Genomic DNA, 25,161 nt, shown 5'->3' with positions numbered 1-25,161 from the left:
CTGCAGTATATGGTGGTATATAGGCAGCATGCAGTAGTATATGGTAACTGTGACTGTGGAGACAAACTTCCTTAGAGTTTATGCTGGCTCTTTGACTTGCTAGCTGTCTAATTTGGGGCAAATTATTTAACTTTTCTCTGCCTTCTTCCACAATTGAAAGTGCAGACAAAATAGTTGCTAATGGTTGCCTGGGCTGGGTGTTGGGGTAGGGGACTGACCACAAAGAGGCACAAAGAAAGTTTTGAGAAACATTCTGTATCTTGTTTATAGGTTTACAGTGGTAGTTACATAACTGCCTATGTTTTTCAAAACTCATAGAACTTAAAAGGGTAAATTTCATTTTGTATAAACTCTAACAGTAAATCTGAAGGTTGAAAAAGGAGTAACAGTCAAGATTAAAGGAATAATGCACATAAAACATTTACTACACTACCTGCTTATATAATCTAAATATTTGTAACTTTCTAACAATAATAGGGAAAGGTTAGGGGGTGTAAGGAAAAGCAGAGTGGACTCCTGAACCACGGTCCTAATCTGGCTCTTTCACATATTAGCTAGATGCTGAGCTCAGTTTAGGGTGTTCACTTGCTTACTGTCAATCTTAGACTGGACAACACACGTGAAACATCTGTGTAAACCATGGAGTCACACAGAAGAGTGAGAAATGGATTTTTCATGAGACAGCAGTACAAAATCACAGGGCCACATAAACTGGGGTGTTAAGGTCATCTCTGCAAGGTAGTAGAATATGGTGGGCTGTGAAACCACTGAGAAAAGGAGAACGCATCTCTTTTTAAGAAACTCGGTCCTAATCCTATTCAAGTCACTACTGGCTCCACATTAATTCCAAGACAACCCAACTGGCCTAATGCGGTACGGGCATACCTCAAACTTGAAGGAATGCCAATGCCAGGAGGATGTAAGAGCCGAGTTTGGCAGAACGTCTTTCTGATGGACAATGCAGTAGGAGTCAGACACCACTTGCCTCCAAAACTCGGTAACAGCCTCTGATGTGAGGAGTGTGAGGAGAGAGTTAGGTCATTTCACCGCTGCTTTTTAGTTCGTGGATGTCTCAGGAGTTCTCACGCTTGAGAGCAGATCAGCAGTGGCAGCCGCTGCTGGAATCTCATCGTGGGTGGTTGGTGTCTCCCGCGAAGCCCACAGTAGGAGCCCGGTAACACCATACTGCACTGGGGCTCTTCCTCAAGGAAAAAGCATGGTTTGGAACGCCAAGTAGGGCTTCAAGTTGGGCCAGAAGTTGGAACCCAAAGTTCCCTCCAAAGCCACGAGATACACTCGTTGAATTCGCACGCCTTGTGAGTTCTGACAGCCGTCACATGACAACTACCACAACATCTGAGGGCACGGGCCGTCGAGTGAGTGGTTTGGTTTCTGTTCAGTTCGACAGGGACCCTAACTTAATCGCACCTGGAAGTTTGAGAGAGCAAGTTTCCTTGCCGGCGAGTTTACCCTCAGCAACCAAACTCCATAAAAGTGCTCTTCACGCCGGAAGTGCACTAATCCGCAGCACGTGGGGTTGCCAGGGCGCTCTTCACGTGACTGGGCGGGGCCTCAGGAAGCTTATAGCCAATGGTAGCGCGAGAGGGCGGTGCCTATGACGCGCCGGGACCTATCCCGGAAGTGGGGCTGAGGTGGGGGCGGGAAAGGGCGGGGAGGCCGGGGTGTGGAAAGTGTGGCGGCCCCGCCCCGTCTCTTGGAACTGCCGCGGCCGCCACAGCTGCCGCCGCCGCCGCAGCTGTGCGGGACCGGCGCGGGTGCGCAGGCAAAAGGCTCTCTTTACCTTCTGAAAGGTGAAGACTTGGGGAAAAGGTGGTGGGGCTGCGACCGGAGCGAGGAAGGGCTGGGGTAGGCAGCCAGAGCCGAGCCCCGACCAAGAAGAGGAGGAAGGATGGATGGGGGACCGAGGCGAGCGCGGGACCCGCCAGGGCTCAGGCCCGTGAGGCGCCGGGCCGAGGATATCGGCAGGACAGAGGGTGTCTGAGAGGTCGAAGTGACGCCGCTGCAGGCTGGAGGGAGAAGTGTGCGCCCACTGCCCGAGGGCCAGGTGCTGATGGCCAGGTCCTGTTATCCCCATCCTTCGCAGGGATGTGCGGCCTGGGCTGGGTCCCCCGCACTGAGGATCCGGGCGGCGGCGGAGGGCCGGGCGGCGTGGTATGGGAAGGTCGTCCGGCGGTGAGACGGTGGGGGCCGGGATTTGCTGCCCCCCGAGGGGGTGAGCGCCCTCGGCGGGTATTCCCCAACCCCAGCGAGCTCTGCTGCGACTTCCCTCCCACCTCCCCACCAAAGGATGGAAAAGTTTGCAAGGGCGGAGTTAAAAAGTGCCTACTATTCCGGGTGGGTGTCCTATAAATGCAGAAATAATAGATCCATGATGCTTGGCTCGTAACTTGTCCGAAATGAGGCGTTTCCCTGCTTGCATGCTAGTTGTTAAAAACCAAACAAACTTTTTGCATAGTACCCTCAGAGGAATCTCCCCAGCCCACCATGGCGGATGAAATTGATTTCACTACTGGAGATGCTGGGGCTTCCAGCACTTACCCTATGCAGTGTTCCGCCCTGCGCAAAAACGGCTTCGTGGTGCTCAAAGGACGACCGTGCAAGATAGTGGAGATGTCAACTTCCAAAACTGGAAAGCACGGTCATGCCAAGGTAAATGCCCTTCCTGGTCTGCCTTGGCGTTGGGGTTTTGATCATTTGTATTCCATTACAGAACATGAGGTTTCTGAACTTATAAGTGTCTAAGAACAGATTTTTTTTTTTCTTCCCACAATTACTGGGTGATCAGCTATTTGAATACTGAAAGGTAGCATTTCCTTCTTGGGCCCTAATAATGTTTCATTAACTGGGAATTGAAACTTTCCTGAATCCTAGTGACTTAGGCAATCTGTTTTACAAATGAGAAAACCTGTTCTAACATCATTCTAAGGAATTTTTCTTAAGCACTTTTATGATTGAGTTACTAGACTGTATGATATTGGGTCTTGATATGTCATGATACTGTTTAGTTGTTCACTGCTTCTCAGTTGTATGATCACTGCTTTTTTTTTTTTTTTAAGAAAGTAAAATTAGATGACCTTGGAAGGAGAAAGAATCTGTCATAATCGGCATTGGTATTATGCTTCTGTGTATGTAATGAGTGATATCTTGGCAAAGATTAAACAGATTTCCTGTTCTCCCTTCTCTGTTAGGTTCACCTTGTTGGAATTGATATTTTCACGGGCAAAAAGTATGAAGATATTTGCCCTTCTACTCACAACATGGATGTTCCAAATATTAAGAGAAATGATTATCAAGTAAGTATTAATTTCCTTTAAAATACTACTTGTTTCCTAAAGGTGCAAATACTTTCTACTGTCAGTTGTAATTTAATAAAACCCACAAGTAGTTTTGTAGGTTTTTCTAACCCATTATTAGGTACTGCTTATCTTATAAATGGGAGAAATATAGTGCAATTTAACACTTGTACTTTATCTAGGATGACTGCTAGTTTGCCCTTTAACATTCTTGCATTTTAAAAATTTGAACACTTCCTGTTTTTCAGATCAAATGACTCCATATTGTGAGTCCACTGTTTAGTAAAATTACTGTTCTCTTTGCTGTAAATTATTTCAAGTTTAAATAATTCCTTTCTGGGTATTTTTTTTTTTTTTACCTTACCAGACCTAAGATTCTCAAGAAATTTTTGGAATTCATGTTCCACCAACCAAGTTTGTATGTATTAATGAATGAGTGTCAGAATTTGGTGTCCTTAAATAGAGAAATAAGTTGAAAGCTATAAATACAAAGGATAAAGTGTATGGTCACTGAATAAGGTGAAGGAAATTTTAAAAAACTTTGTAGTTGTTTTATTTATATTCAGTGACCATGCTGTGAAATTATAGGTATAAACTGCAACTTTTAGTTCCAGTTATACATTTGGATAAGTCATAAACATGATAGCATTTTCTTGTTTGGAGTATTGATAGTAACTAAACCACTAACCTCATAGGATGCGGGAACTCAGATTAATCATAACTAAAGTCTTTCTTGAAAGTCTTCAATTTCTTTATCAAGCATGCTATATATAGAACTCTTTTCTATTCATTTTACATAGTGAAAAATATAAATGTGATGCTCAGTTTGTTTTACCCAATTTAAACTGATTTCTTTCCATACCTTATATTGTGTTTATAATTTTTAAAGAATGTTACCATTAACTGCAATATACGATGATTTCCTTTTAGTTTTTGTCCACATATAAACATATTTTTACACAATTTTAATCTAGTAAGCAGTTTTATATTTTCATTTTCCCTCTAATAAATGTTTTCTATTGTTGTTTAAAAGTCTGTAGAAATTTGAATTGTCTTAGTAGAATAATAGAAAGTTTTTTTTTTAAGTCAGGCAGATCTGAGTTTTGATCTAGTCCTGCCACTTTCAAGCTGGGTGATCTTGAACAAATTATGCAACCTTTCTAAGCCTCAGTCTTCCCATCTACAAAGGAGGGATAATATGATTAAATGAGAATATGTACCCCTAATTACCTCTTAATTAGATATATGCCCCAAAGTAGTTTTTCCTGTATAAAAACTTCACTTAATCACTTATTCTTGGAGTACTTAATTTAGACATTGCATACAGTGCTGCTGCTGCTACTAAGTTGCTTCAGTCATATCTGACTCTGTGGGTGCTTGGTAAACATTTGTTAAACGCATACATGATTATTCAATGAGGTAAGGATGGTACAGCCAACTAAAGCTAAGCATAGAATTTTCTTTTGCCAAAAATGAATTTCTGTTTTCATCCTTAACATGTGAATGCTTTGAATATGCAATATCCATTAATATTCATTCCGTATATAATGCTTTTGCCTTTGAGTGTTTCAGAAAAATAGTAGTTCGGATGACTACCACTGTGATCAAATTAGCCAATCATTGATTAGAATTCAGGATTAACATAAAGGAAAATTTTGGTTTGAGTTGTATTTTGGCAGGACCAGAACTAGAATGAGGGAAATGAGATTAGTAAACCCCTTGCCTCAAGCACAAATTTTACATAAAGACAAGATCAGTAACAATGCCAAGGCACATAGGGGCCTAAGTCAGAAGGGAAAAATCAGAAATTCTGATCTTGTCTGAAAATTTGTTCATTATAGAATTTTTGCATTCTAATTTTTAAAAATACTACCTTAACCTGATCACTGAGGGTTTTGTGTGTTTGTGTGCACATGCATACCACCTTAGATTTTGCACCCAAAACAAGTGCCTCACATGGTTCACTGTAGTCCAAGCCTTTGGTATATAGTCTGTGTTGCAGAGCTGATAAGAAAATGGCTCAAGCCTAACAGTCTAGGATCAGATCCTTTCTTTGGCATCTACTAATTACATGATGTTTGTTGACGAGTTATTTAATCTCTCATCTGCCTTTTTGTATTTATAAAATAAGGATAAGAATAATAAACTCATGGAATCACTGTAAGGATTAATTAGTTAATTCTTAGAACACAGTGCCTTGCAGAGTGAGCACTCAGTGATCACACCCCTTCATTATCAAGTCAGCATAGAATACTTATTTCTGTTCATTTAAAAAATTAGTTCGATGAACCTTTCCAGTTATATTCATTGTGCTCTGGTGGTCTTCACTATCCAAGTGGCTTGATTCAGTTTCTACTTATTCTTTGGCTACTTGTAGTCCTTTGTGTTTGCTGAATTCAGTATTTCAAGTGCCAGTTTGGCAGGCAGCTGAAGTGAAATATATACATATGTGTGTGTGTATTCATTATAATAATTAAAAGGTAAATCTCTGTTTAAGAAAAGAAAGGTATTTATATTTTTATGTATTTTAAAATAAGTTCAAAAGGAAAGAAAAATTGTCCCCTGAATTCCATTCCAAGATGTAGCTGGAATTGCTAATTTCTATCCTTTCTCTCAAAACTAGTTATGGTTGTCTGGGGTTCACTGACAGTGTAAAATATAAATACACTTAAACACTTTTGGGAATCCCCAGACTCTTAAATATAGAAACGCTTTTTTAAACTCTGCTACTCCCTTGAATCATATTGCTTTAGAAAGTTCTATGTTCCTGTGCACCACACCACAAGTTAAATGCATTTTCGTCATTCACTAAAGTTTTATCTGTCATTTAAAGATCATTTTTCAGAAAGAAAGCTAATCACTACAGGATATGTTAAAGTATAGATTGTGTATCTTTAGATTATTGGTGAATTTCCAAAACTATGAATATTAAATCCTAGTATACTCTTCAAATAAGTGTATGCCTTTTGTATAAGGAGTCGAATTTTGTTGTTGCAACTTAAAATAGAACAACAAAGAAAACAATAATGCAGTGAATTCTCTGTGTTTGAAGTCTTTTTATACTTTTTAATCTGTTTGTGGAATCTTTGTGTTCCCTGGTAGAAGCAGTGTTTCTTTGGAATAAAACCCTCTAAATCAGCAGATCCCAGTATTTCAGAGAGAAGAAACATATTTTACTACAGGGTCAGTGAGGGTAATAGTGAGAAGAGCCTTCTACCTTTGGTTCCTAGGCCTGTGTATTTTACCTTTGGGAGAAATAGTACCATATATTGGAATATATTGTAACTTGTAAAACAGCACCCAGGCCTGCATTGTCCAGCAGGTGGCAAAGATGAGTAGGCCAATGCAAACTCGGAATGATGGGAGTTCATGGAGCAGTGAATCCTCTGAGCGTTGTCCTGCTGTCTTTTATTTTGCCTGTCAAATGAATTTTTTAACCAGAAATGATAGCGTGAGGTACTGAAGGAATGTGACAGTTTATAAATCCACAGATGAGATTTCAGCAGAAGCACTGCAGGCAGCAAAGGCAAATTTATATGTAAAGTAAGAATATATTGCAGTGAGCACAAACTGCTGCCTCTTCCATGACAGAGGGAATATACTCTCACCAGGCAGCTGGCTCTTTGCCCTAGGTTCAGTTCAGTCACCCAGTCGTGTTTGACTCTTTGCGACCCCATGAACTGCAGCACACCAGGCCTCCCTGTCCATCACCAACTCCCGGAGTCCACCCAAACCCATGTCCATTGAGTCGGTGATGCCATCCAACCATCTTACCCTCTGTCGTCCCCTTCTCCTCCTGCCCTCAATCTTTCCCAGCATCAGGGTCTTTTCAAATGAGTCAGCTCTTTGCATCAGGTGGCCAAAGTACTGGAGTTTCAGCTTCAACATCAGTCCTTCCAATGAACACCCAGGACTGATTTCTTTTAGGATGGACTGACTGGATCTCCTTGCAGTCCAAGGGACTCTCAAGAGTCTTCTCCAACACCACAGTTCAAAAGCATCAATTCCTCGGCACTCAGCTTTCTTTATACTCCAACTCTCACATCCATACATGACCACTGGAAAAAACATAGCCTTGACTAGATGGACCTTTGTTAACAAAGTAAGTCTCTGCTTTTTAATATGCTGTCTAGGTTGGTCATAACTTTTCTTCCAAGGAGTAAGCGTCTTTTAATTTCATGGCTGCAGTCACCATCTGCAGTGATTTTCGAGCCCCCCAAAATAAAGTCAGCCACTGTTTCCCATCTATTTGCCATGAACTGATGGGACTGGATGCCATGATCTTCATTTTCTGAATGTTCAGCTTTAAACCAACTTTTTCACTCTCCACTTTCACTTTCATCAAGAGGCTATTTAGTTCCTCTTCACTTTCTGCCATAAGGGTGGTGTCATCTGCATATCTGAGGTTATTGATATTTTTCCCGGCAATCTTGATTCCTGCTTGTGCTTCATCCAGCCCAGAGTTTCTCATGATGTACTCTGCATATAAGTTAAATAAGCGGGGTGACAATAGACAGCCTTGACAGACTCCTTTTCCTATTTGGAACCAGTCCGTTGTTCCATGTCTAGTTCTAACTGTTGCTTCCTGACCTGCATACAGGTTTCTCAAGAGGCAGGTCAGGTGGTCTGGTATTCCCATCTCTTTCAGAATTTTCCACAGTTTATTGTGATCCACACAGTCAAAGGCTTTCGCATAGTCAATAAAGCAGAAATAGATCTTGCTTTCTCCATGATCCAGTGGATGTTGGCAATTTGATCTCTGGTTCCTCTGCCTTTTCTAAAACCAGCTTGAACATCTGGAAGTTCACAGTTCACATATTGCTGAAGCCTGGCTTGGAGAATTTTGAGCATGACTTTACTAGCATGTGAGATGAGTGCAATTGTGCGGTAGTTTCAGCATTCTTTGGCATTGCTTTTCTTTGGGATTGGAATGCAAACTGACCTTTTCCAGTCCTGTGGTCACTGCTGAGTTTTCCAGATTTGCTGGCATTTTGAGTGCAGCACTTTCACAGCATCATCTTCCAGGATTTGAAATAGCTCAACTGGAATTCCATCACCTCCCCTAGCTTTGTTCGTAGTGATGCTTTCTAAGGCCCACTTGACTTCACATTCCAGGATGTCTGGCTCTAGATGAGTGATCACACCATCGTAATTATCTTGGTCGTGAAGATCTTTTTCGTATAGTTCTTCTGTGTATTCTTGCCACCTCTTCTTAATATCTTCTGCTTCTGTTAGGTCCATACCATTTCTGTCCTTTATCGAGCCCATCTTTGCATGAAATGTTCCCTTGGTATCTCTAATTTTCTTGAAGAGATCTCTAGTCTTTCCCATTCTATTGTTTTCCTCTATTTCTTTGCATTGATCACTGAGGAAGACTTTCTTATCTCTCCTTGCTATTCTTTTGAACTCTGCATTCAAATGGGTATATCTTTCCTTTTCTCCTTTACTTTTTGCTTCCCTTCTTTTTACAGCTATTTGTAAGGCTTCCTCAGCCATTTTGCTTTTTTGCATTTATTTTTCTTGGGGATGGTCTTGATTCCTGATTCCTGTACAGTGTCACGAACCTCCATCTATAGTTCATCAGGCACTCTTATCAGATCTAGTCCCTTAAATCTATTTGTCACTTCCACTGTATAGTCATAAAGGATTTGATTTAGGTCATACCTGAATGGTCTAGTGGTTTTCTCCACTTTCTTCAATTTCAGTCTGAATTTGGCAATAAGGAATTCATGATCTGAGCCACAGTCAGTTCCCGGTCTTGTTTTTGCTGACTGTATAGAGCTTCTCCATCTTTGGCTGTAAAGAATATAATCAGTCTGATTTTGGTGTTGACCATCTGGTGATGTCCATGTGTAGAGTCTTCTCTTATGTTGTTGGAAGAGGGTGTTTGCTATGACCAGTGCATCTTCTTTGCAAAACTCTATTAGTCTTTGCCCTGCTTTATTCCACATTCCAAGGCCAAATTTGCCTGTTACTCCAGGTGTTTCTTGACTTCGTACTTTTGCATTCCAGTCCCCTATAATGAAAAGGACATCTTTTTTGGGTGTTAGTTTTGAAGGTCTTGTAGGTCTTCATAGAACCATTCAGCTTCTTCAGCGTTACTGGTCAGGGCTTAGACTTGGATTACCGTGATATTGAATGGTTTGCCTTGAAAATGAACAGAGATCATTCTGTCGTTTTTGAGGTTGCATCCAAGTACTGCATTTCAGACTCTTTTGTTGACTATGATGGCTAGTCCATTTCTCCTAAGGGATTCCTGTCCACAGTAGTAGATATAATGGTCATCTGAGTTAAATTTACCCATTCCAGTCCATTTTAGTTCACTGATTCCTAGAATGTTGATGTTCACTCTTGCCATCTCCTGTTTGACCAGTTCCAATTTGCTTTGATTCATGGACCTAACATTCCAGGTTCCTATGAAATATTGCTCTTTACAGCATCGGACCTTGCTTCTATCACCAGTCACATCCACAACTGGGTTTTGTTTTTGCTTTGGCTCCATCCCTTCATTCTTTCTGGAGTTATTTCTCCACTAGCATATTGGGCACCTACCAACCTAGGGAGTTCTTCTTTCAGTATCCTACCTTTTTGCCTTTTCATACTGTTCATGGGGTTCTCAAGGCAAGAATACTGAAGTGGTTTGCCATCTCTTCTCCAGTGGACCACATTCTGTCAGACCTCTCCACCATGACCCGTCTTGGGTGGCCCCATAGGGCATGGCTTAGTTTCATTGAGTTAGACAAGGCTGTGGTGCGTGTGATCAGATTGGCTAGTTGTCTGTGATTGTGGTTTCAATATGTCTGCCTCTGATACCCTCTCTCAGTGCCTACCATCTCACTTGGGTTTCTCTTACCTTGGACGTGGGGTATCTCTTCATGGCTGCTCCAGCAAAGTGCAGCCGCTACTCCTTACCTTGGACGTGGGGCAGCTCCTCTCGGTTGCTGCCCCTGACCTCGGGCTCCTGACCTTTGCCGTAGGAAATAGTGCCATATCAGTGACTCTGCATTGGTCTGTGCTCTGAGGTACCAGCAGCAGCTGTAGTCAGTAGTGGCTGTAGGTCACATCAGCCTTGGTGAGAAAAAACTTGTGTCAATTAGCTTATGCCACAACGGCCAGTCATTGATAAGCCAATTGAGCAAGGACTGAGAAGACTACAGTAAGAAACTAAGTGACATTCGCCGATAGAATCATCTTGTGACGTAACTATCTGCCTCCTCAGTAGCATGCCCTCTTGGTAAGCATTTATACAGACACATTCTCTATTCAGAGAGGCCCCTCCAGGTACCACTTTCCCAAACCATATTGTCAGCAGTTTTCCCATCTTGTTCTTTTAGTGTGGTTGAGCTTCCATACAGACTCTTAGCCATTGCCCATCATCCGTGTAAATCTAAACCTTCAGTTCTTTATCCTCTGAGTCCAGTGTATGAAGTTCTCATCCTCACTGTCTCTCTGAGTGGTTTCATCAGACCATGTATAACCATCTAGAAACCACCCTGCATTTTTTAATTTTTCAGTCAGCTGCTCATAGGGAACTCCCCCAACAAAGCCACTGGTATGAGTTGAGGGGAAAGTGGTGGATGTTGCAGAAGGTACTTCCTGAGTCTTATACAGCTTGCCTGTGCCTTCAGGACCTGCTCAGGTTGGTCTCATATATGCAGCTTCCACTTGATGAAGTGGCACTGTGCATACCCAGTTTTATGGCTTGATGGGTCAGATAGCACTCTAGTTGATAATAGTGTTATTTACTTGTGTTGTTTGATAACAGTGGTCAAGCATTCAGTTCCTTCTTGCTCAATCTCCTCCCCAGGCCCCCACTCCTCCCCCTGCTGCCAGGGACTAGCAGCTCTAAAGAAGTAGCTTGAGAGTGCTGGAGGAAGAGGAAAAGGAAGAAGGAGAAAAAAAGGAGGTCTTACCGAAAAGTCTGACTGTTTTGAAATATATTGAGAAATAAAATTAAGTTCAGAAGTTAGGGCTAAGAAGGCACCTGTAGTGATGCTATTCCTTCTCCAGCTTTCTGCTGTTGTGTACCAATAATACAAATACAGGCAAAAAATTGCCCCATAATTTTCCTTTTTCATGTTCTTATCTGACCACTAATGGACAGAATCTCCAGTCACTGGCTTTCCCCACATACTTGCTTTCAGTTCATGCTTTGTTTCCTCAGCTCCCTGTGCCTCTAACTATTTAGTGGTTACAGTGCTCTTTCTAGAATTCTGATATACCATAGCATTTTCTTTTTTGCTTTTTATAGTAGACATTTTCAAAATATGATAAACCTCATATACCCATCATCCACCTTAAAAAATTAGCAATACATAGCAAATCTTATTTCATTTATACCCCACCATCTACTTTTATATCCTGTATCCTCTATCTCTTGATTATGTTGAAGCTAATTCCAGATATTATGTTATTTATCATTTCATCTGCAAATATTTTGATACACATTTTTAAAAGGTAAGGTCTGTAAAGAGCAAGATCAAAGCATACCATGGCACCTCCAAAATTAGTAATTCCTTAATGTCTTCAAATATCCAATCAATATCTACATTTTCTTAATTGTATTTGTGTTTTGCTTTTTCAGATGTGATAGTTAATTGTTTTTATTTTGTAGTTTTTCTAAATCAGGACCTAAATAAAGTCCACACATTGAACTTGGTTGAGGTATCTCTTAAATCTGCTTTATAGGTTCTCCTCTCTCATACATGCATTAGAGTCTCTCCTCCCTTCCTTATTTATCTCTCTCTCTGTGCCCCCTCTCAATTGTTTGATGAAGTACATTGCTCTGTAGACTTTCCCACAGGCTTTATTTTGCTAATTGCATTTTCCTCGTTCTTTAACATGTTCCTTTGTCCCACATATTTCTGAAAATGGATAATTAAATGTACAGATCTAGTTTAGATTTTTATTTTTTTCATCTTTTTTCTTTAACAAGAACTACCCCAAAGGTGATGTTCTGTGCAGTCATCAAGTAAATGAATCTTACGGTTTGCTTTTTTGTGATGTTATTAGATATGTAATAACTGCCTCAATCCATTAACTTATTAGGGAAGACAAAGTAATAATAATCAGTTCTTCTTTTTTAAAAAAAATAAAAGCTAGAACACTTCTATAAACAGAAACTTTCCTTTAGCTTTTTTGATTACCCTTGGAATAGTATATAATAGGAAAGGCAATATAAGTACTTGATTCTTGCCCTTGAATTACCACTTTTCAAAATTAGTTGGTTCTCTGGCTTTTACTGAAGATGACCAGTGAAATGTTTTTTTTTGCTACTTTGAACTCAAGCATTTAAACACATTTATGTTTCAGTATATTGTAATTATTATCATTATTCATTCTCAAATTGTTCTATCTTTGGCCAGAGGGCCCTTATTTCAGTTAGCTCCTGAATCCCTTTGATATGGATCACCATGCTTTCACATCTTGTATGTTTCCTACTCTGGACCTGGAATTATCCATTTCCCCAGGAGCCCTATGGAGAGAAATAACACCATACATTGGATTCTTTTAGTAGGGGATAATAGATACCACATTCTGGTACTAGTATTTTGGGGGTATGGTATAATTTCAGATGTCATTCAGTAGCTTGGTATGCCACTGATGATTGACTCTTCTATTACAAGTTTTCTGACCCTGCCCTCTCCTGTCTCCTTGCTTACTGTTAACAAAATGATTTCTTTTTCTACAAAAAAAAAAATTGTTCATAACATTTCAAAATTACCAAATGAGTATTGTTCAGTCACTCAGTTGTGTCCGACTCTTTTCAACTCCATGGACTGCAGCACACCAGGCTTCCCTGTCCTTCACCATCTCCCAGAGCTTGCCTCAAACTCATGTCCATTGAGTCGGTGATGCCATCCAACCATCTCATCCTCTGTCATCCCCTTCTCCTCCTGCCTTCAATCGTTCCCAGCACGAGGATCTTTTCCATCAAGTTGGCTCTTCACATCAGGTGGCCAAAGAATTAGAGCTTCAGCTTTAGCATCAGTCCCTCCAGTGAATATTCAGGATTGATTTCTTTTAGGATTGATTGGTTTGATCTCCTTGCAGTCCAGGGGACTCTCAAGAGTCTTTCTCCAACATCACAGTTCACAAGCATCAATTCTTTGGCAGTCAACCTTCTTTATGGTTCAACTCTCACATCCATATATGACTATTGGAAAAATCATAGCTTTGACTACATGGACCTTTGTAGGCAAAGTAACATCTCTGCTTTTCAATACGTTGTCTAGTTTTGTCATAGCTTTTCTTCCAAGGAGCAACCATCTTCTCATTTCATGGCTGCAGTCACTATCCGCAGTGATTCTGGAGCCCAAGAAAGTAGAGTCTGTCACTGTTTCCATTGTTTCCCCATCTGTTGGCCATGAAGTGATGGGACCAGATGCCATGATTTTTGTCTTTTGAATGTTGAGTTTTAAGTCAGCTTTTTCACTTTCCTCTTTCACCTTCATCAAGAGGCTCTTTAGTTCCTCTTCACTTTCTACCATAAGGGTGGTGTCATCTGCATATCTGAGGTTACTGATATTTCTCCCAACAATCTTGATTCCAGCTTGTGCTTCATCCAGCCTGGCATTTTGCATGATGTACTCCGCATATAAGTTAAATAAGCAGGGTGACAATATATAGCCTTAATGTACTCCTTTCCCAATTTTGAAACAGTCCATTGTTCCATGTAAGGTTCTAACTGTTACTTCTTGACCTGCATTCGGATTTCTCAGGAGGCAGGTAAGATGGTCTGGTATTCCCATCTCTGGAAGAATTTTCCACAGTTTGTTGTGATCCACACAGTCAAAGGCTTTAGTGTAGCCAGTGAGTAGATTTGCTTACGGTAAAGGATCAGAAGGAAAGGTTTAGAATCATAACTGTCTCCTTACTACCATCTCCTTCTGACTATAGAATCAGAGAGGGCTTTGAGGAAAGATTGAAAAAGTTGCACAGAAATATGCTTGAAACACAAAAATGTGGGAGAATGGCATTGAAACATGTATACTATCATGTAAGAAATGAATCGCTAGTCTATGTTTGATACAGGATACAGGATGCTTGGGGCTGGTGCATGGGGGTGATCCATAGAGATGATATGGGGTGGGAGGTCGGGTTGGGGGGGAGTTGAAGATTGGGAACTCATGTACACCTGTGGTGGATTCATGTCAATGTATGGCAAAACCAATACAGTATTGTAAAGCAAAATAAAGTAAAAAAAAAAAAAAACACAAAAATGACACTGTTAGCTTTTTTTTACAAGATTGAAAATTATAAAAGGGGAAATGGTACCTTGAAAGTGGAAAAATGTGGCAGATAATACTGTAGCCAGGTGATCAAAGTTAATATTACCAATAATAGGAAATAGACATTATTTACCTCTTGATGTGATACTCTGAGGACACATCGTTTATGCAGTAATCCTTCCAAAAATGCATTATCTTATTCATTAAGAAACTGACAAACTCAAACTAAGAAACATTCTATAATCAATCTGTGCTTGTCAAAAACGTCAGTGTCATGAAAGACAGAGGATCAGGAGCTGTTCCAAATTAAGAGACTGAACTGGTATCATAGCCAAAAAAATATCAGGCATGATCCTGGAGCTGGGAGGGAAAAAAAGACAATACTGCAGCTTTGACTAATATGTTATGGAATGAGGTTCATGACATTGTGCAGGAGACAGGGATCAAGACCATCCCCATGGAAAAGAAATGCAAAAAAGCAAAATGGCTGTCTGGGGAGGCCTTACAAATAGCTGTGAAGAAAAGAGAAGTGAAAAGCAAAGGAGAAAAGAAAAGATATAGGCATCTAAATGCAGAGTTCCAAAGAATAGCAAGAAGAGATAAGAAAGCCTTCCTTAGCGATCAATGCAAAGAAATAGAGGAAGACAACAGATTAGGAAAGACTAGAGATCTCTTCAAGAAAATTAGAGATACCAAGGGAACATTTCATGCAAAGATGGGCTTGATAAAGGACAGATATGGTATGGACCTATCAGAAGCAGAAGATATTAAGAAGAGGTGGCAAGAATACACGGAAGAACTGTACAAAAAAGATCTTCACGACCCAGATAGTCATGATGATGTGATCACTCATCTTGAGCCAGACATCTTGGAATGTGAAGTCAAGTGGGCCTTAGAAAGCATCACTACGAACAAAGCTAGTGGAGGTGATGGAATTCCAATTGAGCTGTTTTAAATTCTGAAAGATGATGCTGTGAAAGTGCTGCACTCAAAATGCCAGCAAATCTGGAAAACTCAGCAGGACTGGAAAAGGTCTGTTTGCATTCCAATCCCAAAGAAAAGCAATGCCAAAGAATGCTGAAACTACCGCACAATTGCACTCATCTCACATGCTAGTAAAGTAATGCTCAAAATTCTTCAAGCCAGGCTTCAGCAATATGTGAACCGTGAACTCCCTGACGTTCAAGCTGGTTTTATAAAAGGCAGAGGAACCAGAGGTCAAATTGCCAACATCCACTGGATCATGGAAAAAGCAAGAGAGTTCCAGAAAAATATCTATTTCTGCTTTATTGACTATGCCAAAGCCTTTGACTGTGTGGATCACAATAAACTGTGGAAAATTCTGAGAGAGATGGGAATACCAGACCACCTGACCTGCCTCTTGAGAAATCTGTATGCAGGTCAGGAAGCAACAGTTAGAACTGGACATGGAACAACAGACTGGTTCCAAATAGGAAAAGGAGTCCGTCAAGGCTGTCTATTGTCCCCCTGCTTATTTAACTTCTATGCAGAGTACATCATGAGAAACACTGGACTGGGAGAAACACAAGCTGGAATCAAGATTACTGGGAGAAATATCAATAACCTCAGATATGCAGATGACACCACCCTTATGGCAGAAAGTGAAGAGGAACTCAAAAGCCTCTTGATGAAAGTGAAAGAAGAGAGTGAAAAAGTTGGCCTAAAGCTCAACATTCAGAAAACGAAAATCATGGCATCCGGTCCCATCACTTCCTGTGAAATAGATGGGGAAACAGTGTCAGACTTTATTTTGGGGGGGCTCCAGAATCACTGCAGATGGTGACTGCAGCCATGAAATTAAAAGACACTTACTCCTTGGAAGAAAAGTTATGACCAACCTAGATAGCATATTCAAAAGCAGAGACATTACTTTGCCGACTAAGGTCTGTCTAGTCAAGGCTATGGTTTTTCCAGTAGTCACATATGGATGTGAGAGTTGGACTGTGAAGAAGGCTGAGTGCCGAAGAATTGATGCTTTTGAACTGTGGTGTTGGAGAAGACTCTTAAGAGTCCCTTGGACTGCAAGGAGATCCAACCAGTCCATTCTGAAGGAGATCAGTCCTGGGATTTCTTTGGAAGGAATGATGCTAAAGCTGAAACTCCAGTACTTTGGCCACCTCATACGAAGAGTGGATTCATTGGAAAAGACTCTGATGCTGGGAGGGATTAGGGGCAGGAGGAGAAGGGGACGACCCAGGATGAGATGGCTGGATGGCATCACGGACTCAATGGACGTGAGTCTGAGTGAACTCCGGGAGATGGTGATGAACAGGGAGGCCTAGTGTGCTGCGATTCATGGGGTCGCAAAGAGTCGGACATGACTGAGCGACTGAACTGAACTGAATGTTGAATTTTCTGATTTTGAAAAATAAACTGTGATTATATAAGAGTATGTCCTTTTTCTTGAGAAGAACACAGTATTATTGCTGAAGAGTCATGTTGTTTGAAACTTACTCTCAAATAGTTCAGTAAAAATAAAAGAATAAGAATGTGTATGGAAGCATTTTATATATTCCATATATACTAGAGATTTTAAAAAAGCACGTGGTTTAATGTTAACAAAGAGTAAATTTAAGTAAAAGACAAAGGATTTCATTGCATTACTTTTATGACTTTTCTTTAAGAAGATCAAATAATTCATTTTTATTAATTTCATTTTTCTATAGCTTAGTTTTATTTTTGAAAATTTTAATTTTATTATAGCAGTTTATTTTAATGTTTATAAACAAATACTTTAGTAGATGTTTTATAATATATCTGTACATTTTTGTATTTGAAATGCTTTATAGTTCATCCCATGGCTTATGAATGCTATGTTATGAATTGCTCATAAAAAATAAAATACCATATAAATTTCAAAATACCAATATTACTATTTGCTTATGTGGTTCAGTCACTAATGGAGTGGGAACCTTTTAACTCTTGAAATTGACAAGTTCTTCCTCAGGGAGTTGCTAAAGGAGCTGAAATAAAAACAGTGAGCCTGTGGTTGTCTAAAAGTTACACTTCTGTCTCAGCCTCCTTGCTCCCCACTCCCCGCTCCCCGTTTTCTGCCAGCTACCTCACAAATGTTTGAGTGACCAAAAGATTAAAGTGTTTGTGGTGGCTCAATAGGGTGGCTTTTTGTTTTTGAGATTACAGACATGTGCAAAAACTGAAATCTGTGGTCAGTGCAGTGTCTGTGGAAAGCCACTGCCCAAGTCGGTGGCACCATAAAGGAGCACTGTGACATTCTATCTCTGGGGTATGCTCATGTATGTCATAGTGGCTGAAGGGGACCAGGGACCGTGTCTCTGATTCCTTTTGTGTATCTCAGTGTTAGCATCCGGCGTGCTGGCTGGTTGCCTTTCATAAATCCTCTTGGAATTCTAGGCACACTGATGGTGTACCTGCTTTTAGAATAAATGAATGTGGCCTGCCAGTTTCCTCATACCTGTAATGAAAAAAATTCAATGATATCAAAACTATGTCTTTTTGCAGGTTAGGTTGATGACTGGGTTTGTTGCATTAATATCATCAACAAGCTAATTTTTTCCTTTTAAAAAAATCTAGTGCTGTTAGCAGTGAGCTGGAGACTAAAAATTTTCCACTTCAGTTTGTTTATAATCAAATTATAAAACATATTGTTTACAGTCATGAAAAAACTGAAAATAACTTTTATGCCCATTAATACAAAAATGGTTAAATCAGTAACTGTATCCATGCAGCTCTGAAGTGATTAAGGAGAATAAGGTAAGTCCATATTTTCCAAAATTGAAAGATTTCTAAGACATATTTAATGTATTACTGTGTACTTATACAAATAAATGTAAATGGCAATTCATGTTAAAATTACAAAGGAGTAAATATAATCTAATCAGTGCAAATGATATAATTTCTTTCGATAGCTGATATGCATTCAGGATGGTTACCTTTCCCTGCTAACAGAAACTGGTGAAGTTCGTGAGGATCTTAAGCTGCCAGAGGGTGAACTAGGCAAAGAAATAGAAGGAAAATATAATGCAGGTGAAGATGTACAGGTAAAGACCTATGGGGAGATTTTTTTTAAGCTATTTTATAAAAGCTTTGACCTAAATTAGTTAGCATAAAATACTATAAGAAATACGGCTGTTAAATACTGCTGAAATGTTGAAAAGAAACTCTAGAACTAGGCAGTTTCCCCAGAATACCTTTTACCATGCCTATTTCAAAAGAAAGTATCAAAGTTCATTTTTCACTACATAGACACTGTCAACCCCAAATTTGTTTTGAAGGTCAGTCTGAACTATTCTGAAGGATGAGAAAGGATGTTATGGAAATTCTAAAGAGTGAAGGTGATTTATTTTATCTTTGTTATAACTTTCAGAAGTATAACATCTAAGTATTGCGCATCTTATTCTCCTGTTCCCTGGAAATTGTTTTAAAAACCACAGTTTAAGAAATTCTTCTCTAGAAAACTATATAGAAAGATGATTTGATCTTGGAATGCCTCTTTCCAAAATAAGTATGTATAAAACATCCACAAATACTCACCTCATCCTCCTTCCCTCACTGTATCCACAAGTCCGTTCTCTGTGTTTGGAAACGTATACATGACCACATGCAAAATAGATGAGCAGTGGAAACTTGCTGTATGATGCAGGGAACTCAAACCCAGTGCTCTGTGACAACCTAGAGGGGTGGGAGGAGGGTCAACAGGGAGAGGACATAGGTATACCTGTGGCTGATTCCTGTTGATGTAAAGCAGGAACCAACACAATATTGAAAAGCAATTATCCTCCAATTAAAAATAAATAAATTTTTTAAAGTTAAATAACCAGGGTGAAAAATAGATCCACAATTATCCAGTGTATGATGAATTAAATATATCTTATATAGATATTGCCTTTTGAATAACTTTTTACTTACTTTTTTTTTTCCTTCTAGATATCTGTCATGTGTGCAATGAGTGAAGAATATGCTGTAGCCATAAAGCCCTGCAAATAAATGGGAACATCAGGCATGACCAGACTGTTTAGGTCTGGATCAACTACAGATCTAAAGTTTGGTTCTAAGTTGTCACCAAAGCTATAGCCTTCATAAGCAACCTCATTTCTTTTTCAGTTGTTTTGAAATTGTGCTGAGTTAGTTTTGTAGGCAATTAGTAATTTAAAAAAATAATCAAGATATATAACTTTTTTTTTTTAATTTTGTAGGTGTCTTTACTATAACATTCCTGTGGTTTTCAGTATGTGAGTCCAAGAAACAGATGAGATAGCTTCAGCAGATGTGATTTGAGCAAATCATTCCTGAATTTTAGTTAAATGATAAATAAACCAGGGTTTTAAACAATGTAGCATCCAGTGGTATTGATGTATCACATTTAAATTGAATTGCTCTGCATTAATTTCAAACTTAATATCATAGAATAAGTAGATTATGGATTGGAATTGTCAGAATTTCAGCCTGGGTGTGGCAAGTACAGATCCTATCATGTTATTAAAAGTGCCAGTTATCTTAGTAACTGTGTGCAGCCCACCTGTGTTACCTCAGTCATTCTGTTTTTTTGCCAAATTTCTGGCAGACTTAATATAATCTGTATTATGGTCATTTTAATACTTTGTTGTGGTTAACAGAGGCATTAAACTATTGTGTGACTGTTAGCAAGTCATATTGTAAAGACGGCCCAAAGGACAGTGGCAAGAGGGTGTTGGTAAAAGCTGTAGCTTTTTATTTGAGGCCTTTGTAATCAGCATAAAAATAGGACGTTTCTTTTTTGAAATCAGAATATTTGTTAAACAAAAACTGGAAATTCTTACTTTAAATTATTTGGAATGCTTGTTAAATTTATGTATGTTTTTTCTAACATGAAAGTGAATCATAGAAGAAAAGTTACTTTATATGATTATTATTTAACTTAAGTATATGTATTTATCTGATTGTCATGTGACTTAATTCACTTACTGGTATGAAATATAGCTAGGAAAGATTTCTATAAACTGAATTACTTTTAAAAGTATTTTAGGTGATTCTGCTACATTTCTGTTCAGTCTTTTGGATCATATATCTATTTCCAGAATTCTAGGCATTATCACAGGGTTTGTGAGGACTTTTGACTCAATAACAGCCATTATATTGCAGTAAAACTTAGAACAAAATCACCATTTCAGTAATATTTTCATTCTCTAAGACTGATTATAAGACCTCTCCCATCATACATTGACTTCTAAAAGGCCTTTGTACCCTGTCACCTAGAGGAAAATCTGCATGATGCTATAATCGGTCTACTCAGTGATTGGAAATAGCATTAGGAACAGAAGAAAGATCCCAGTTTTAGTTACTTAATTTGCCCACGTTTTAAATCTTGTATTGGCCTCAGCAAAACCACTTGGAGAAGAAGCAAGATGCTTTAAGGAAATGCAAGAGGAATACTAAAGCACAAGAAATATTGATGTTATAGTTAATCATATTTTAGTATAATATTTTAGCTTTTGCCCATCTAAAGCACAATTAGTAATTAGGCTAAATTTTTTCATTTCCGGAATTCCATTTAGGGGTATCTACTAGATACTGCTTTAGTTTTTTTAATACTCTGTGGTATGTATCTTACTTGTGACTGGTTGGCATTGTTACCTGCAGGAATTCCAGAAAGTTACCAATCTGTGCTTCTTGCTGGCCATTCATATGACCCCAGTTAACTACACCAGTATTCTGGTTTAGTATTAATTCTGGATTAGCATGCCCTTGTTCTTCCTAATTTATCAAACTTCACATAAATATGTTTTCAATTGCAAGGTAAAATATTTCAATTGCAAAGTATATATAAATTATAATAATGCACCTATACTCCATATATTGAATGGCAAAAGCTACTTATGCATAAGTACTTCAAGTACTATAATAAAGTGTAAATACTCTTCTGACATATAATTATAGGTATAGATTTTAAAGATATGGGACTGTTTATTTTCATGTAAGTCAATACTTGTTTCTCTTGAACAATATATTTCATTTAGAAGAGCTTTATAAATTGTCTTAAAAGGAAGCAGGAAACATTTTTTAATAGAACAGAAATGACTTCATTCTTTTTTGACATCAGAAATATCAAAAGTTGATTCCTAGTATTTGTTGTACTTTTTTGTAGTAAATGTTAAATGTCACAGTTACCACCTGTATGGTAGATTATACAGTGATATACCTTTTTGTCTGCAGGCATTTCACCAACTTATATACAGTATTATACTAACAAGTGGAATATTTGTTTCTTTCTAGAACAACACATTTTATTTCTACTGTGAAGACTTTGTTATATCTTATTTGCTACCAAGTTGTATACCCTCTGAAACAGATCAAATTATTGCTACTTTGACTTAGCATTTGCATCATAAACATAACTATGATGTTTCTTTCATGCTTCCCTGCAAGGGCTGTCAAGTCACTTGAAATTGTTGCTAACTGAGCGACTTCACTTTCACTTTTCACTTTCATGCCTTGGAGAAGGAAATGGCAACCCACTCCAGTGTTCTTGCCTGGAGAATCCCAGGGATGGGGGAGCCTGGTGGGCTGCCATCTATGGGGTCATACAGAGTTGGACACAACTGAAGCGACTTAGCAGAAGCAGCAGCAAGCTCTTGAATCCATTTCCATTTATGGTACAAAATTCTGTATGGATGCTTTATAACTATTACCAAAACTCTCCGGCAGCCAGAGCGTGAAATCTTTAATAGGAGATGCTGCAATAAAATGTTCAGGCTATAAAATTTGGGGATACAATTTTTCATTATAGCACAACATGTGTGCATATGCACACATAGCTTTGTATGTTTGTTCTTTTTACAAAGTCCTTCCAACTCTTAAAAGTACTGTAGTCTGGTAGTGCCTCAAATGTTGGTAACTTTTTTTTTTTTAACAACTTTTTCAGAATTTGTTTTTGTATTTTAAAGTTTCTCAATTAGATTATTTCTAGTTGTAATTTGAATGCATTGTTCTCAGGGCTGTTTGTGCTAAGAGCTGAAGTTTCCTTATTTTAAAGCTAACTGCCTGAAGAATATTGCAAAATTTTCCCACATTGTAATACAGTGATACATCCAAATAAATATCTACACACTTAAACTATATGCTAAATATTAAAAAAAAAGGGAACATTGCTAACATCTATACTGGAATCTTGCCATATTTTTTTTCATTTTAGAAAAGAATTTGGTGGTCTTACCTTAGAACCTTATCCTTAGTGATATACCTGAAAGCATTCCTTTGGCATGGACCCCAAAGATAGCTTTAGAGCCAAACTTTGATGTGGTGATTCTCAAAACATGTCTAGGAACAAAAGAATTAAAATTCATAATACTTTTGGGAGTACATTAAAGTGTTTACAGATTGAATTCTGTATATGAACTAGTAACAAATTTATTATAAGAAAATATGACTCTTAAGCAGTATATGTACAAACTGTAAGCATATTTCCATAAACAGCAGAATATTAATTGATCAAGTTTAAAATTTTCTGATATCATCTAGGGATAATATTTCATAGAAAACTATGAAAACAAGCCTTTTTTCCTCCCAGCATTTGGACAAGTAATAGGTAACAAAGGCTTAAGAAAAATTTATTGTGAAAAACCTTAAAATTGAGAAAATTCAATCCATTAACTTTATTAAATTTTCTTTCTCTGAATTGGGCATATGGTATTATTTGATTTTAGCAGGGAACATTTGGATTTAGCTTACAGAACACAGATGTTCTATGGGAACATGACTTGAAGTTCTATATAATTTAATATTTTTTCATTAAATGACCATCTGAGCATCAACATAACTACCAAGTGAGGTCAAGTGCCTGAAAAGTATTGTATATATCTATACACGTTTTCCTTACATGAAAGATGCATCTTATAGCAATGCATATCAGGCTTTCACCTGCTAAAAAAGCATTCTTGTTGCCCAGCCTTACCATCCACCACTATTCCTGACTCTCTATTATAGGTTGCAACTTATTTTACAATTAAATGAGAGGTTCCTTTATTTATATAAAGTCCCTAAAACTATGTCTTGATATTGGTAGACTTAATGTTTATCATAGTTGAAGATTGCACTTTTTTAAAACTCTGGATATAAACTTTATTCAGTGATGACTACACAGCTTGTCATAAGTCATGGTTGTGATCTTTCTTGAGCAGAATCCTTTATGTGGTTAATCTCTACTATAAATAAGCACTCATGTGCTTGTTATAAAGAATAATGCAAATTCCTAGCTCTGTACTGTTTCTGTCCTTCTCTTCAAAAAGGAAATAGTTGAAATGGCATTGTCTAATCCAGTGGCACTTTATTAGTAATACATTTTATTTGTCATAGGTATAAGAGAACTCATGCTCTTACCTGCAGAGACTCATATGTTTTAACTAAAACTTTAAAATTGTAAGATATGTAGTATGGGTATTATTATAATTGTGTATTTTACATTTCAAAAATGAGTAAAATTCATATATTAAGCCTTTGACTATGTTAAAATAATTGTGAAATCCTTTAAAATGTAGATAGTAAACTTATCAATTATAACTTTTTGTTACAATATATTTGTCTGTTAACTTCATCAGTTATATTAAATAAAAATAAAGTTAATAAAGTTAATAGCTTATACTATTCTTGTATATATACATTCCTAGAGACATTTTCATACTAGAAAACTAATTACTGTTAAAATCTAACTTGTATTTTGTTTGTTTTTCTGTCTTTTAGGTTCTTGTACCGCACCCTAGCTTTACATCTGGAAATGTTAATTTCTAAATTTCAGTTCCAGATTTAGATATACTTTTAAAAAAAACTTTAAGTTTTTAATAGTTTTTAGAATATATAAAATACATGGTTCAAAATTCTGTAGATACAAGAATAAATACATCTCTTCCTCCTCTTCTTGTGCATTCTTCCAGGGATACATAATGCAAGAGAGTTAGTGGTCCCAGCCCCTGATCAGGGTCTGAGGTGTTCCTTCCCACCAGGCTTGCTGTTTGCTTTCTATAGTGATGTGAATGGTGTGATGAGTCCCAGAAGCAAAGTCTTTTCCCAATCCTCATCATATCTAATCAACGTCATCTGGACAGATTCATCCTGAGGTGGTGCAGCAGTTTCTTCCTTTTACCCACTGTACCATTCTAGAACCTCTCTCTCACTTCCTGACGTGTGGACCATACCAAGACTACCAGCATAGTTGTCACCTCATATGTGTGATGAGTATTACTGTTACCCATAACCCTCGAGATCCAGTAAGCGTAACTGGGCAGTGGGAGAAGCACCACATTAAAGTCTTGTACACCTCAGCCTCACTCTTTTTTGCCACTTGCAAACACTAATAACTTGTATCCCAGAAATAGGCATGGGAGGGAAAAAAGAGTGAAAAGGGACTAACTGTATGTCACATATCAGCTTGAGTTTCTTCACGCCCCCCACCCCAACCTCATATTTAAACAAATATTCTATCCAAATAGGATATGTCCTATGGAATTGCCACTTTTAGAATTTGTACTGCCTGTCTAAAGTGTGTTCCACTGGGAACTTAAAATATAGATTCCCACAATACATTCAGCAGGATCAGTTATAATCACCGGGTGTGTATCAGCTCAAAAGGACCCACCTACAATGTT

The 25,161-nt window shown here is 38.4% G+C and overlaps 1 protein-coding gene across 2 annotated transcripts; it reads left to right on the top strand.

Moving 5' to 3' along the window:
• The first annotated feature begins 1,675 nt into the window (after positions 1-1,675).
• On the top strand, positions 1,676-23,797 carry EIF5A2 (eukaryotic translation initiation factor 5A2). Of its 2 annotated transcripts, XM_040249013.1 has the most exons (6): positions 1,676-1,811; positions 2,477-2,670; positions 3,210-3,314; positions 18,454-18,585; positions 19,472-19,563; positions 21,797-23,797. In XM_040249013.1, exons 2-5 carry the CDS (start codon positions 2,506-2,508, stop codon positions 19,529-19,531), a joined length of 462 nt encoding a protein of 153 aa, XP_040104947.1. In that variant the 5' UTR covers positions 1,676-1,811; positions 2,477-2,505; the 3' UTR covers positions 19,532-19,563; positions 21,797-23,797. The 2 variants fall into 2 exon arrangements, with proteins under 2 accessions (XP_040104947.1, XP_040104946.1); XM_040249012.1 differs by having other exon boundaries at positions 19,472-23,797.
• The last annotated feature ends 1,364 nt before the right edge of the window (positions 23,798-25,161 follow it).

The sequence above is a fragment of the Oryx dammah genome, unplaced genomic scaffold, assembly GCF_014754425.2.
Source record: "Oryx dammah isolate SB20612 unplaced genomic scaffold, SCBI_Odam_1.1 HiC_scaffold_2, whole genome shotgun sequence".
Taxonomy (NCBI): Eukaryota; Metazoa; Chordata; class Mammalia; order Artiodactyla; family Bovidae; genus Oryx; species Oryx dammah.
The sequence above is the reverse complement of the archived record's forward strand: the minus strand, read 5'-3'. Positions and strand labels throughout refer to the sequence as shown.

What these genes read in the sequence shown, in the direction of transcription:
- EIF5A2 (XM_040249013.1), top strand. Translation starts at nt 2,506, where the DNA reads ATGGCGGATGAAATTGATTTCACTACTGGAGATGCTGGGGCTTCCAGC. An exon ending in TTAAGAGAAATGATTATCAA is followed by an intron (nt 3,315 to 18,453) that starts GTAAGTATTAAT and finishes TTCTTTCGATAG; the next exon opens with CTGATATGCATTCAGGATGG. An exon ending in ATGCAGGTGAAGATGTACAG is followed by an intron (nt 18,586 to 19,471) that starts GTAAAGACCTAT and finishes TTTTCCTTCTAG; the next exon opens with ATATCTGTCATGTGTGCAAT.